The sequence below is a fragment of the Chaetodon trifascialis genome, chromosome 11, assembly GCF_039877785.1.
Source record: "Chaetodon trifascialis isolate fChaTrf1 chromosome 11, fChaTrf1.hap1, whole genome shotgun sequence".
Taxonomy (NCBI): Eukaryota; Metazoa; Chordata; class Actinopteri; order Chaetodontiformes; family Chaetodontidae; genus Chaetodon; species Chaetodon trifascialis.
Window position 1 is genome coordinate 26,696,334 of NC_092066.1, and position 15,587 is coordinate 26,711,920.

The 15,587-nt window shown below is 39.9% G+C and overlaps 1 protein-coding gene across 1 annotated transcript in view; it reads right to left on the reverse strand.

The window, feature by feature from the left end:
- Positions 1 to 240: 240 nt before the first annotated feature.
- Positions 241 to 15,587, reverse strand: part of LOC139339450 (voltage-gated inwardly rectifying potassium channel KCNH6-like) — a 70,144-nt gene continuing 54,797 nt past the window's right edge. Inside the window, exons 11-21 of the mRNA XM_070975073.1 lie at positions 13,661 to 13,902; positions 11,118 to 11,317; positions 8,713 to 8,800; positions 8,010 to 8,174; positions 7,731 to 7,852; positions 7,531 to 7,651; positions 4,439 to 4,514; positions 4,209 to 4,336; positions 3,800 to 4,052; positions 341 to 579; positions 241 to 257 (exon numbers count right to left, since the gene is read on the reverse strand). Of these exons, the coding sequence (XP_070831174.1) occupies positions 241 to 257; positions 341 to 579; positions 3,800 to 4,052; positions 4,209 to 4,336; positions 4,439 to 4,514; positions 7,531 to 7,651; positions 7,731 to 7,852; positions 8,010 to 8,174; positions 8,713 to 8,800; positions 11,118 to 11,317; positions 13,661 to 13,902 (1,651 nt within the window). The remainder of the gene's footprint in view (positions 258 to 340; positions 580 to 3,799; positions 4,053 to 4,208; positions 4,337 to 4,438; positions 4,515 to 7,530; positions 7,652 to 7,730; positions 7,853 to 8,009; positions 8,175 to 8,712; positions 8,801 to 11,117; positions 11,318 to 13,660; positions 13,903 to 15,587) is intronic.

Below are 15,587 nucleotides of genomic sequence, written 5' to 3' on the forward strand. Positions count from 1 at the left end.
AGCTTTCATTTGATATGCCATTCAAAGGTTTACAGTACCTGTGAGACACAGCCTAAGCTCCGTGTCCTGGCAGTAAGGGCTGGCTGTTTAAGCTTCTCTCGAAGCAGTGGAGTTAGGGGTAAGGGTAGGGACAATGAATGTAAGGGAGACACACACTGATTTCTTGTCTGAAGGACAGAGGAGGAGTACTGGGTGGAGGTTTGAAGCATGGGTGGAGAGGTGGAGGTGTTCTGGGGCAAGTTAGAAGAAAACAGTGACTTATATGAAGAAGTTTGAAGGGGTGAGGCATGGATGAGAGGGGGTGAGGTGGTAAAATGGAGGATAGATGAACCATAATCACAGGTGTTAGATTCTGGAAGTTGTTGAAGGACTTCATCTTGTATTTTGTTATACTCTTGCTTCTGGGGGTTGGTGGTTGGTAACTTGTCTGTTGGGGAAGCAGCAGTGGGGCACATGATGGGGGAGGAGGGGGTGTTAGATGTCGATGTCAAGTTACTGTAGGAAGGTGGGATCATTGGTATCTGCCTATGCAGCAACTGCATAATGACCCCAATGTCTGCTGACATGCGAGACTCCAACCTGGAAAACACCCACATTCAAATAAATAGCTTCATCAGTTTCTAGAAAGGTTTACACAGTTTATACAGTGTTAGAGATATGCCAGACTGAAGACTACCACAGTACAGTGACTGAGTGGGAAGAACAATTAGGTGTTAAGTCTGTTCTATAGCCAAGCTGCATTACTTGTCTGCTACAGTGAAAGTTTTCATTGATACACAAACAGAAGAGTTTAAGAAGTTCTTTACCCAAGAAAATGTTCTGTGTACAAACATGCATACTGTAATGATGAACTTTTACTTTCTTCTCTTTCTCTGCTGTATCATATGGTAACTGTGAATTAAAGGTTTAAGAAAATTAAGAAAGCAAACATCTTTTTGGTATGTCAGTGGTTCATTTTGGCTTTTGTGAAAAAGATGTTTCAGTTTACTACAATTCTCAGTCTTCTCAAATGTTTTCAGCAAGGTGACGTAATTAAGAGCAGTCATTTAAGGCATTTTAATGACCGTGTATAAAATCGGGACACTGCTTATTAAACTTCCACACATCTATAATTGCGTGTACTCTCAAAACCCTTAAATACATTGGCTGAAGGTCTGAGAAGCAAATCTTGTCATGAACCCATGAAAGATGACAAGAAACTTGAGTCACTTAAGAAAGCAACTTCTGTACTGAAGGAGCAGCAATCCTTCATTGTGGCAGAGTTTGCTAAGTGTGAAGACCAACTAGACACCATAAAAATAGAAGTAACAAAGAACTCAAATGGGATTTAAAAAAAGCTGTCAACAGATCACAAAGGGCTCTTGACCCACTTGACTATTATGGAAGAATCTTTCCAAAAGACATATTCCAAAAGCAAAGCAAGCATGGAGGGACCAGAGGACAGGTCCAACAGACACAATATTTGCATTATTAACCTACCAGAAAAAATAGTAGTAGGAGTAGTGATGCATCAGATTTTGTTTTGACCTCACTCCCTAAATGGTTCCAGAGTCTTGCCGATGCATGAATCTCAGATATGTGTCTCTTGATTAACTTAGCCAGAGTTAGGCCTATAAATTAATAAAATATATAATACTTATCTAGCTACAAGGTGGGCATGGTTGCTTATAAATGGTTAAACTTATTTATTTGGGCAAAGCACAAGTTGTAAAAAGTAGGGCAATCTACAAGAGGAAGTAGAATAAAATCATTATGACTGCCTTTAGCTGGGGCAGAACAATGTACACTGTATTTCAATGAAAATGAGAATAAGGATGTAAAAATTATTATTCCCTCTAATATTGCAATTTATATCATAATTGCAATACAAGTCAAAGTAATCACAGTTAGATTTTATTCAAAATCATTCAGGCATACTTGGTCTAAATGCAACAGATATTTTGCATGTGGAATGGGGATTTACCTGTTTATATTTATCCATGGATAAACTATGAAACAGAGACCAACCATAAGTAATTGACATTCTACCTTAATATAGTGTCAACTTGGCCGGCCCCATAGAAGCCAAACTCTTACAGGTACCACGATATACTATTATGAAAAGTAGGTCTTCAGAAGTCCTTGGTAAGCCAAAAGAATACAGTATGTAGTTTTGAATGACATCAGTATGTGGACTGACCTTCTCTGACACAGTCATAGTCTGATTGTGTTCTGTGCATTCTAAAAGTTTAAAAATGGATTTCTCAACTTGCACATAAAGCCTCGACCTTGTGCATGTAAGTGGTCTAATTCACTTTGCTATCTATGTTATTGGCTATGTCTATTCCAAGTGTTGTTTGAGTCTCAAACTGAGTATTTTTGTTCACTGGGATCCTGAAGAGGAATTTTTTTTGTTGAGATAAGGAACTCATTCATTGATTGCTGATCTGAGGGGTTTGTGTGGAGCACCCAGGTCTTTTCTAGTTCAGTACCTTGTTATCATCATCATTCCATGTATTTTAGGAGACTGTTCACACTGATATAGATTCCTAAAAATAAAAAGTGAAATTTGAAATAATAATTAGGCCTAAATATAACTTTTTTTTAAAGTCCAGCCCCCACAGACAAATTTGGGCTCTTATAAACAGGCTGCAATTGGTTATGAAGTATAACATTTTCTGCTTTGATACATATTTTCTATTGAAGAATAAATTGTTAGTGATGGTGAATATTCAGTGTAGCCTCAGCTCAATCACCCTGTCCCCAGAAGAATGTGCTTTTAATCCAGTTTATTTTCCTGTGTTGGCATTGCTGTCATGGTGATATTAACTGCTCTAGAGAGTGTTGTGTGTCTGAATATGTTAGAATCATGTCAGAAAAAAAGATGGATTAGCTCAGTCTGAGGTTTGTCTGCCATGTTTCTCTCTCTCTCTCTCTCTCTCTCTCTCTCTCTCTCTCTCTCTGCCAGATGTATTCCTTTGTAATAGACAGTCATGGCTTCTTTGTATATATTTGAGTGAACTGGGAGCCCAGTTTTCCTCCATTTTTTTCAGCTGCTCACAGATTCTCCTTAAAACTGCAGTTATTGTGTCTCATTTTCCATTAATTTCCTATCCCGGTTTTTATGTTCACTCTATGGCATTTTTATGCGAAGCACTTGGCGCATGGGATTTTTTGTTGTAAAGCACTTTAAGCTGCATTTAGGTGCTATACAATTGAAGTTTACTATTATTACTATTATTATCAATAATAATCAACAATAATAATGATAATAATAATAAACTTTATCCTGTGGATGAGACACACAGATGTCAGCCACGAATCCAAGCAAGGAGTCAGCTGAAACATTCCATTCCATTCCCCAAAGTTGGAATGGGACCTGATATGAATAAAACTTATTTCAAAATGTTGTATTTACTTGATTTTACACATTCTGACCTATGATGCCTTTATTTTCAGCCTTAATTTATTTTGTTTTTTATTAATCCACCTTTATCAAGTGGGTTTTCGTTTTTTTACATTAATTTTCTATTGCTGTTTATATGTTCATTCAGTCCTTCTATGATGTTTTTTCTTTTCTTTTCATGTGAAGCACTTGATGCATGTGATTTTTTGGTTGCAAAGAATTTTGAGCTGCAATTCTTGTTGGCAAGCTAATTGACCATCACTTTCATGACAGACTGTTTGGATGTAACTATAGATGTGAATGACCAAAGTTGCATCCACCTTTTGCTCATATTGTGCTGTTGATTTTTTGACCTTTGACGTGTGACGTCATCACCATTACTAACAAAGATTCTGATAAAGCCCTGAGACACACCTGTGTATTTGTTGCTGCAGTGCCTCCAGCCTGTTCTCTAATGTCACCTTCTGCCTCCAAGAGATTACAGGTGGAGGAGGAGGACAGACATGAGAAAGGCTGGAGGGAAGTTGGGAGGAGGAAGGCAGGTCAAGGAGCTGCTGGGAAGGAGGCTGAGGAAGAAGCAAGGGGAAGCTGTGGGAGCAGGGCACCTCCTGGTATCTCTGCTCTTCTCGACTCTCTGAGCCCAACAATGCAAAGATGTTGGACACTCCTGTGAATATGCATATGATCAACATTCAGATACACAGTGAAACACATACAGATCGGGTGAAGATGTCACTACCATACAAGTTATCACACTATTGTTTTTTTTGTTTTTTTGCTATTTCATTAATTTCATATGCCTTTAATACACCTTAACACTTGCCTGTGAAAAGGTTACATGTCGTCTCTCTCATGTCTGTCTCAGGACAGCTTGTAGTGTCCGTGGCAGCTGCATGGATGCTGGAGGTGTGAGCAGGGCCGGTCACTCCTGCATGCTCCTCTTCATTCTCACTGGATAACACAGGGCCATATCTATCAAAGCACTTAGTACATATAGACCAAGAATTGCTTAATGTATAATTTGTAGGAGAGGAGTAAAGCTCCGAGTCTTACAATGTATGCTTGTGGCTGTCTTTCTTGTGGTCGTCATGGTGCTCACGGTTACTGTGTCTCCTCACAGAGATGTCACCTAATAGATATAAACAATTACTAAACTGAAGAAATTAACAAAGTTCACACAATGAGTGCTTGGTGAAAATGGATGAAAACAGCAATGAACAATAAGCACAAAATAGACATTTAATGTCAAAGGTGAGTCAAAGAAATCTCTCAACTCCAGAGTGAGACGTAACGACTAGAAAAAAATGAATGAAATTTCTTCGTTAACAAGCATATTTGAAAAGTATTAACTGAACAGTTTGTACGGTGTATTATTGTTCTCTAAAAATACTTCATATGTATGTAAAATGTCAGACCACATGTGCCTATACTACGTGAAGCCATCACAGCTGAAATGTGTTTCACGTGTAATATTAGAAGTCAAATTGTTGTTTGAATATCTGGTGTCATACATGTGAAATATCTGGCAATCACACATGCCTATATGCTGCTCCATGTAGCAAATGTATGTCAAATGAAAACCTTGCATTTTTGTAAGATATTCTGCTTTGGAACAAGAAGAATTTCTTAAAAATTTGAATGCCAAATCATGTCTGTGATCTGATCCAGCCTGACTGCAGTGAATCTCTGCAGGTGCTATCTATCCTTACAAGATTTTTGTATTTGTGAAGTGCTACCTGTGTGTGTAGCAGAGACTTTGTGTTTCATCTGTGGTCCACTGCATCCCTCACAGTCAGAGTATTGTCCACTTAGAAAACCTACTGCTTCATTATTCACCTGCTGACAGAGGTAGAACAAGAAAAGAACAAGAATCATGCACCGTTACTATAGTTATACAGTTGCTTTTCATTCAATGCTTTGTTTGTGAAAGACAATGGCACACTATGGCTTTAAAGTGTGAAAGAAAATTTTTGATATTTCCATGCAAAATGTTCATAAAATCAAGCTTAAGGTGCCAATATACTCCATCAAAACTGCCTGGACGGTCTAAAAGCTAGACACCCTCTAAACCCCACACCTTTCTGACATCTGTGTGTGTGTGTGTGTGTGTGTGTGTGTGTGTGTGTGTGCGCGCGCGCACGTGTGCGTGTGTCATGCGGTCACTGATCTGGGGCCCGTTGCACAAAAGTAGGATTAAGACATCCAGGATAAGTGACTGAGCTGAGTTTTACCAATCCAAAACATGAGCGTCCAGGCTTAATTGGTTGCACAAAGACCAAGCCAGGCTGAGCAGACACGGATTCAACAAGCCAGGTGAAACCTATCCTGGATAAGTATGTGCACGCGGCTTCCTCAAATAGACCCCGCCATCGATCACAGATTCACCGATTCACCATGGCAGCTAGAGCGGCATACTTTCCCCTGTCGGAGGCAGAAGTCCTCATGGAGACTTATGAGGAGGTGAAGAACCAAATTAAAAAGAAAGGCAACACCGCCACAGTTATAAAACAATGAGAGAAAGTGTTGCAAAGTATTGCAGACTGCCTGAATGCGTAAGTAGCATACAAATACCCACTCACTGCTCCGCTGAAACATCACAATTACAATCCAAATAGTTGATTAACATCTCCGAAAACGTAGTTTTACTCTGATTATGAATCAGTTGAAATTGTAAGTGAAATTGTGTAAATGTAACTGCATCAGACTGTATAACTCCTTGTTATACTATGGTCTGGGTGAATACTCGATTCTGATTGGCTGCAGGGTGTCCGTTAAAAAGTGTTATAGGACACCTATAAAAAAGTTCTGGTCAAATATCCTGATTGTTCTAAATCATTGCGCTGGCTCAAACGCTAGTTGGTAATACAGAGTGAATGGTGGATAATATTTATAAAAATGATTTAGGATAGACTTACTTGCTTGACACACATTTAATGATCAGAGTCAATGGTGGATAATATTTCTTGCAATAAAAACGATTTAGGAAACTATCTGTGGACTTTGATTCTTTGAAGCAAAATTTCGCATCATCCTCTGGACACACACAAGCGGTAAGAGGTGCACTTGCCCTCTGAAATGATACTTCGTATCACGTAACATAATGTTAAGCAATCCTCTCACTTCCCTCCACTGATTAGGCCTAATATAACAGCTGCGGCTGACCGAGCTGCACGTTCTGTGGCCAGAGCCGGTTACCTCCCTTATCCTAGTTTTGTGCAACGGGCCCCAGGTGTCTGTAAGTGACAAAGCAAGGAGGAAATGAACTTCTTTGCTTTTTCATTCTTCAATTAATCACTCTTCATGTGACCAGCAAATGCAACAGTATGAATGTCTTCCAGGGGTGACCATATAAAAACATGAGGCCTTATCACCTTATTTAAACAAAATCATGTCCCCACCCTCTCTATGATAGTCCACTTTTCACTTTGCTTTCCACTGTGGCCATTTGGGTCAGCTATAAATATTTAAATACTCAGTGGCGTTGCTTAGGGTCTCTTGGGGCTCCAAGCAAGAAATCCCAGGGGCCCCCACCCCACCCATGCACGCCTCAAAAATTGGATTTTGCACACATAAATGCACAATTTCTGACATTTGAGGTGAATATTGAAAAATAGATTAGTGGTTCTCAAAGTGAGGTCCAGGGACCAACAGAGGTCCCTGAAAGCCCAGGCCTATCAATAATCGTTGTTGTAAATAAGTGGCCGGGCCCCCCCTCATGGCCGATGGCTCCAAGCAACTGTCTGGCTTGCCTGTCTGCAAGCCCTGCCCCTGTAAATAGAGTCAGCGACAGCATTCGCCCCAAGAATCAGCTCTTTTCTAGTGTACCCCAGCTCTTAATTTCTTGTCACATGAACAGTGGGTTCACATTAATTTGATCTGTTAGCTTCACACATTTACACTACAGACATCCACAAATAATGTATTTAAAAATATTTGTCTGTAATGATATGTAAATAGGAAATGTTTTATGTATGTGTATTTGTATGTTTTAATATGAGGTATCTTTAATTACATCCCACCAGTAAGATTGAAGTTACTTTTGTCTTTACATTGTATTGAGCCTGCAGTTAAAAATGTATCTCCCTTTAAAAGGTGACTAGTCAAAGTGAAATTCAAGACACATCCTTTGTTAATTTTTTTCATACTTTCTGCCTTGTTGCAGTAACTTGAGGAGCTGTAACATGAGTAACATACATCTCTGAGGTTGAAGGTGATCTCCAAGTTGGACCAGAAATATTCACAAAATTCAGGATACATGTCCAGAACCTGTGAACGCAAATAACAGGAAATAATTGAATTTGTCTTCAACAGGTGGATATAAACTGGACAACAAAGCATGTGATACCTCCAGCATATCCTCCCTGTATATCTTGTGCAGATCACAGTAGGTCAGGGCTCTGACATCAGCACTGGATTTTCCTGGCAGAACATATGAATCTATAGGTTCCCCAAAGATATCATTCTTCCCTGGAGAACAGGAAAATGTAGTCATGATATGAACATGGGAATCTTGAGGTGTTCATTTATTCATATATGATGTAAACAGCCTAGAAAATTGTTACAATTTTATTTGAGTCTTACTTGGGCTACATACATGGCGCATATGGCTAATACAAGCACCTACCTAGTATAGCTACCACCACGTCTCCTTTGAGGATCTCAATGGATCCTCTGGAGATGAAGTACAGAGCTGATATCAGGTCTCCAGCATGGACTAGGGTGTCACCTGGTGGTGCATGGGTCGTCTTAAACCTCATGGCTAGGGCCCTCAGACAGCCCTTAGTGGATCCTAGACAACATAATAGACACAATGTGTCAGTCATATGCTACAAAAGACATGTTTATATGTGTATGTGTGTGTGTCTGTGTTTATGTCCATGTATTACTCACGTTGTGGGGACATAAATCTGTCTACGCAGTCAGATTGTGGGGACTCAGCATAAGGTTAGGGTTACTTAAGTAGTGGTTATGGTTATGGATAGGGTATTTCTCCAGGAAATGAATTTAAGTCTATGTAATGTCCCCAAAAGTTGTGAAAACCAAAAATGTGCGTGTGTGTGTGTGTGTGTGTGTGTGTGTGTGTGTGTGTGTGTGTGTGTGTGTGTGTGTGTGTACTGCACCGTAAAATACCCTTCATGGGCACTGTCCATACACTTAAAAATGACATATACATGTCATTACTTTTTCATAAAATGGAATTACTTAGGATGTATATTAAGACTGTATTTAGTACAGTACTTGGGTAAATGTATTGACTTTGCACCACTATAAATGCATGATATCTGTGTTCATAACACATCCACTTGTGGGATGTAAAATAGTGTTACCTTTGAAAGCCTTACAGTCCTGCAACAGAGTCCTGTTGAGGTGGAGACAAATATCTGCCTGGAGACACTCTGGAAAACCTTTTAAAACCTGAAGGGGAAGTAGGGATGGAGGACACACAGGGAGGACACAATTAATATCTCAGCTACACAAGCACACAGACATCAATTGGTGTGAATCCCTTTTGACTGAAGACCAGTGTAAACTGTAACCAGCAGTTTGAAAGTGGCTAATAGGACTTTGGGGTTCTGCAATTGAATTGTTCAATGCATTTCTCTTTCCGAGAATCTTGAAATTCTATCTTCTGAAAGACTTTTTTCTCAAATTCCCCCTTAGTATGTTAAAGCTGGACAAAACACTCTGCCACACTAAATGAACAGTCTGCAGTATGTGCTTGCACTCCACTGGAATGATATTTCACTTTTACTGAGGATATATATGTGTGTGTGTGTGTGTGTGTGTGTGTGTGTGTGTGTGTGTGTGTGTGTGTGTGTGTGTGTGTGTTTGTTATAGTTTCTTATTGAGAGTGGAGTCCAGTATGCATAAGAATCTTTACCACCCAACTTCGACCAAACCCAAGGGATTCTACGGAAACTTGACGGAAGAGAGACAGAGCAAGCTGAACTTCCAGGCGTCCATCTTTTTTTCACCAAGTTTTGGCGTCTTAATTTAAAATGGGAGGAGAGAGGACTGACGAGGAAGGAGAAGGAGCAAATTCATGTAAGTCACCGGCACAAAAAAAACGATATACTCGTTACAATCCTCACTGGGTGACACTTTCAGAGTTTGAGTGGGTACGGCCGACCCAGGAAGACCATTTTTCCGCCACTTGTGTTTTGTGTCCGGCAAAAATCTCTGTAAAATATGAAGGAAAAAACGCTATGGAAATCCACGCGAAAACAAAAAAGCATCAAGTTGTGGTATCAAACAAACAAAAACAGGCAGCCATTGCAACTTTTACAACCAAAAAAGGTTCACCAGAAGAAGACAAGATTGCAGTGGCAGAGCTTACCAGTGTGTACCATGGAGTGAAACACGGCTGTGATGTCTCTCTCTGTGTTCTAGTGTGTTGGTAGGCCTACATCTACCCTGGTTTGCCTAGCAGTCAGTATCATGTGTGTGAGATTTTGAACCTTGAACGATTAAATGTATCAACATGGCTTTGTTGCTGTCTCCTATGTCTGAATTTCATGTTAATTTGGTTAGTATGAACTGGTAATAATGCCCGAGCCCTCCGCCCCAAACATTTGGTCAAGTGTCCCTTTTTTCACAAATCCAAGGTGGCAACCCTAGACATCAAGGAACTAAATCTAAGACAGCAGATTACTTTTGGCAATGTAGCTGGGTTAAACAATTTGCTTCTGTGTTTCTTAGGTATGTTGCAGATCCATAATAGACTTAATAACCTAAATCTCAGAAGTAGCCCATTCAAAAGCACAAGTGTAGTAGGTCCAAAAACTCAATACTCATACTCGCTTCCTCTTAATTTGTACATACGGTCATGTTGTAGTGTTATGGGTCACATAGTCCATGGCCTCCTTAGCAAAACTCTCATCTTTGATGGGTAGTGTCACTCTCAGGTGCACTGGGTGTATGAATCTGTATTTGACAAATGTTATCCCACACAGCGTACGTCTCATATTAGTGAATGATGCCAGCTTCTTGGAGGGGGGGGTGCAGTCAGGGAGAATATGTACATACCTTGGTATGTGATTGTATACTATCTATACTCAATACTTGGTTCCAGCCTGTCATGAATGTTGGAGAATTTCCTTGTACTCATGATAACAATGACAGATGACCAGTGATGCTCTTGGAGGTTTGTCTGACTCCAAAAAGTGACAATGCCAAGTCTGTCTTTCAGGAGATCTCCAAAAACATTTTTGATAGTTGAACCCTCTTTCTCCTCTGGTATGCCAATAATCCACTTTTATTTCTGTGTGAGTGTATGCACAATTTACTCTTCCTTTGTCAGAATAGTGTCAGAAATTACATTGTATTCATTTAGCAATAACATTGTATTCATTTGGGATGAGTGGATATTAAAGTAAATGGTTATTGGTGTGAAACAGAAGGAAAAAAGCATTGGCACTTTGGGAAAATGACCTACTCCTTGAGCGCTCCACAGCACCCACAATGGACTGTTCTTGGTGACAGTTATGCTGATATATAGTACATGGCCCTAATGTGCAGAAATATGATTAAATACAAATAAATGTAGGAAAGTGTGCTGCCGGATAAAATAATTTGTATCATAAAACTTTATATCAACACATGGTGTTAATAATAATGAATGAATAGTAAATGAATGAATAATAATAAATTCTGTTGAGATGACTGAGTCCAAGATGTGAGGACCTCTAATATCATGACATTGTTCGATCGCCTGGTAATCTCTCATACTCACAGCATTCATATCTATCCCATTAGTGTATGACCATGCATGTTCGAAGTACTCCTCTAGCCGTTGTCTTAGGGGGTTAGGGATCTGGTGGAAGCGGATGAACTCTCGAACTCTCATCATCTGCGCATGGTAGCGTGCTGTACCAGAGTACAGCCGCTGAATAATGGCTGATACGTTACCAAAGATACTGGCATACATCAGAGCTGAGGGAGAGAGAGAAACAGAAACAGAGAGCTTGTGTCATTTACCTTTTATTCAAACAAGAAGTTTAACAGTTAATTGTCAAGTGGTCCATTAGAGCCCCAAGAACAAGAAAGACAGAAATGAGCAAAAAAACTAAACAAAAAATCAACAAACAAAAACACAAAATGACAATGCTGCAGCCACAATCTGGACTATGTTGAGGTATGCCCTCTAGGTGCATTCTGCTCGGCAAGTTGCTGCTGTGGAATCGCATGTTATCATGAATGGGCATAGCACAGCACAGCTAAAGCAGACTGACCTTGACTCAGGGAAAAATCCCTATATGTTAATGCTGGAGCACATCTAATGCAATATATCATTGAATTCCAGCAACTGGGACCATAAAACCAAAATCTACTTTATCAACATTTTATTTAATCCGTAGAACAACTAGAAAATGTTAAGTTAGGTCAGTTGCTGTTTATGAAATAGAGGCGAATGAGCACTTGAGAAGGAGTAAGGAGTAGAAGGAGTAACATTTTCTGATCAGTTCGGAAACTAACCTGGATTCCATGTATATGTTTTTAAACCACTGAGGGGTGCACTGCAATGGCCCAACTGACAATAAATAAACCCTATATATACATCTCTGGAAAAGAAGAAGCCTTTTACACTGGATATATTCTTCAAATACTAAAAACAAAAAGCAGTTTTGGAAGCTATGGAATGTGAAGCCCAAAAACAGGTGTGACACCCAGATTTCTGACTTGTATAGTACTTTTCAGGGATGAAGCTTTAAACATGCAACATCAATATTCTTAGAGATGAATTTCCCAAAAATCTGGTTCATTTGTAAAAAGTTCCGGACCAAATGAACCAAACAACATGTGTGAAAGGGCCTTTATGTTGTGGCCGTGGTTGGTGATCTGCTCTGATTTTGTTCTGTGTGTTTTTTCAGGGCTGGAACAAGGCAGGGGCAGGGCTGATCTTTGCAGGGGTTGAGCAGCTCCTGACACACCTGTCACCTATCTCCCCTAATCAGGACTCTCCTTCTTAAGCATGCTTCTCCCACACTCTGATGCCAGATGGTCACATTGCTCATGCTTGTGTTTCTCGCCTCAGCATTGATCTCCAGGTTCCTGCCTTGTGTTCTCCAGCCATCTTGCCTTCGCGCACGCTGTGATTTTGTGAGTTTTGTTTTCCTGCCTGTGTGCTAACCCGTTACGGAGTTTTTTGTTCTAAGTGTCTGTCGAGTGGTTCTCCAGCACTTGTGCTTCTTTTGTTTTGCCTGTGTGCTTTTTCCCTCAGCGGAGCTTTTGTTTCTCACCAGTGACTGTCGAGTTCTCTCCAGCACCTGAGTTTCATCCTACCTGCGAGTTTTTCCCCGAGTGGAAATTTCTGTTTTTTGTGTGGTGGCTGTCGAGTTTTCTCCAGCGTTTATTTTTGGACTTTTGCCTGTGCGCTTTCCCTTAACGGAGTTTTGTGTTTTTCATTAAAAGCTGTCGAGTGTCCTCCAGCAGAGACTGACTTCTCCGTTCCCGTTATATCGGCTTCCTCAGTTGTTACTTCTTTTGTTGTTACTTTTTCGAAATAAACTGTGATTACCGTCTCTGCATCTGAGTCCTACTTCCAGAGTCCGTAACACTTTAGAAATATACAAAGACAAAATGAATGAAAGAGTTCGGCTTGCACCAGCTGATCAACTGTTTCAATCATGCATCACATTCACTGTCTCCTTCACAGATGTGAGATTAGCTGCAGTGGCATTGCTCAGGTCTCTTGGGGCTCCAAGGAAGAAATCCCTGGGGCCCCCACCCCACCCGTGCACGCCACAATAATTTGTTTCTTGCACACATAAATGCACAATTTCTGGGACATTTGAGATGAATACTGAAAAAATACATTGGTGGTTATCAAACTTAGGTCCAGGGACCACCAGAGGTTCCTGAAAGCCCAGACCTATCAATAATCGGAAATAAGTGGGCGGGGCCCCCCTAGTGGCTGGGGGCTCCAAGCAACTGCCTGGCTTGCCTGTCCGCAAGCCGCGCCCCTCATTAGCTGACAAGTGCAGTAATATTCATGCAGGCATTGAGCTTGGCCATTGTAACTAGACACTTGTCACCATTACTATGCTGATATGCTGATGTTAACACTGTTTCTTTCTGCATTTTTGTCCACCTCCCAACTACCTATTTACATGCTATTTTTTGGTATTTGGTGTTACTTCTCCCAGCAGAAGCCTTGTTGCTTACTTGGATTCTTTGAAAGCTTTTTCATCTAGACTGGTCATTTCTTTGATGCAAGTGTTTTTGACTAAAGTATGCTAAGATTTGAAGTTTGAACAAGTGTTTTATAGAACTCACCACCAATAAGCATGACACAGATGGAGAAGATCTTCTCAGAGTTGGTATTTGGGGAGACGTTCCCGAAGCCTACACTGGTTAGACTACTGAAGGTGAAGTACAGAGCTGTGACATATTTATCTCTAATGGAAGGACCCGACCCAATGATGGTGTCATTATATGGCTTCCCCAGTTGGTCGCCCAGAGTGTCCAACCAGCCAATCCCAGCTGAGGTTGACCGCTCCACATTACCTATGGCATACCTGGGGCAAGAAGACAAACACTTAAAATGATCTTTCTATACACACTACATAGAGACTGAGCATTCCAAACACTGGCTCCTATGCTTGACAAAAGCTAAAAATTATTTTTGACATTGAATACAGAAAAATATCTACTATTGTCTAATGATGTCATTTATAAAATGAAAAGAGTCGTATTTAAGAAAAGAGTATTTGAAAGCTCCAGACAATATTTTTGGCGATGCTACAGCATAAAGCATTTAGCTATCAAGCTCCTCTCTTCTGGAACCATCTTCCAGTCTTTGTCCGGGAGGCATACACTGTCTCTACACTTAAGAGTAGGCTTAACCTGTTGCCAAGTGCTTGCTCATAAAGGAAATGTTGGGTCTCTGTAGATAAAAGAGCTCGGCCTGTACCAGCCCTATATGGAAAGTGTCCTGTGACAACTTTTGTTGTGATTTGGTGCTATACAAATAAAACTGAATTGAATTGAATTGAATAGTGGGGACAGACATAAAATGGCAAAAGGCTGTTTATGATGTACTGAGTGAGTAATGAAGTTACATCATTTCAAGAGCTTCCCCACTGACTGTTACTCTTTCAAAATGAACAGGAACGAACAGTCCTGAATTACATACTAAAGAGGCTTTTACAGTAAGATGCATTTACTGAGTGTCATTTGGGTCTGTGTACCATCCATCCATTGAATTATTTCACGGCAACCAGAAAAGGAAATTTTTAAGGAAAATTATTGTAAATCCTACAGTCTTTAATATTTCCTGCCTTAGACCCAGTGTTGGGAAGTTACTTTCAAAATGTGACATATTACAAGTTACTGTAATTTCAAGTAATAAGTTAGATATAGTTATTCCTGTCATTGTTGCATTGCATTAATGCATACTGCATTACTGATTATGCTGCTTTTGTTTAAAACTATTGTTATATTTGGCTATATATGATATGCTATGTTTGATATATATAGATATTTTGTCAAAAGAGGTTGAGATCCCTATTCCCCGAACACACAAGAACTGTGAGAAAAAGGGCTTTTATCACACAGTCTTAGTATGGTAATGTAATACACATTAGCTTCTGTCATATTAAGTTGTAACAATGGTTGTATTTAAGCTGCATTGATTGTAACCAACTAATGGAATGAAATCATAGGAAAATGAGTGATAAAATTGATGACAAGGTTTAGTAAGCTGAGCTGAGTTAATTTAAAAAAAGAAAGAAAGATCTTGGCTGTGGAATCAAGAGTGTCTTTTAATTTTCCACAAAGTAACACCCAAATGAAGAAGTCATGTAACCCCCTAAATGAGGGAGTCACACAGACTAAACTGATATCAAACTATGACAAAAGCCAAAAGCTTAGTGGAAAATCATCAAAAAAGGACACACACACACACACACACACACACACACACACACACACACACACACACACACACACACACACACAGTTGCACACTCACTGGTCTAACAGTTGGTGTGCAAAGTTGAAATTAAAAGGTAAGTGTTGAACAATCCTTTCTAGTTCTCTGATGGTAGTAAAATGTAGTTGGTTGTGTGACTAACATCTTAAAGGTTTTTATAGATTACCCTGTAGGGGCTTATCCCTAGCCACTAAGAGCCCACTAAATCTCCTCAGGAATCATTAAAATATCTGATTGTATTTCATTTTTAGCACATGGTGAAAATATCCT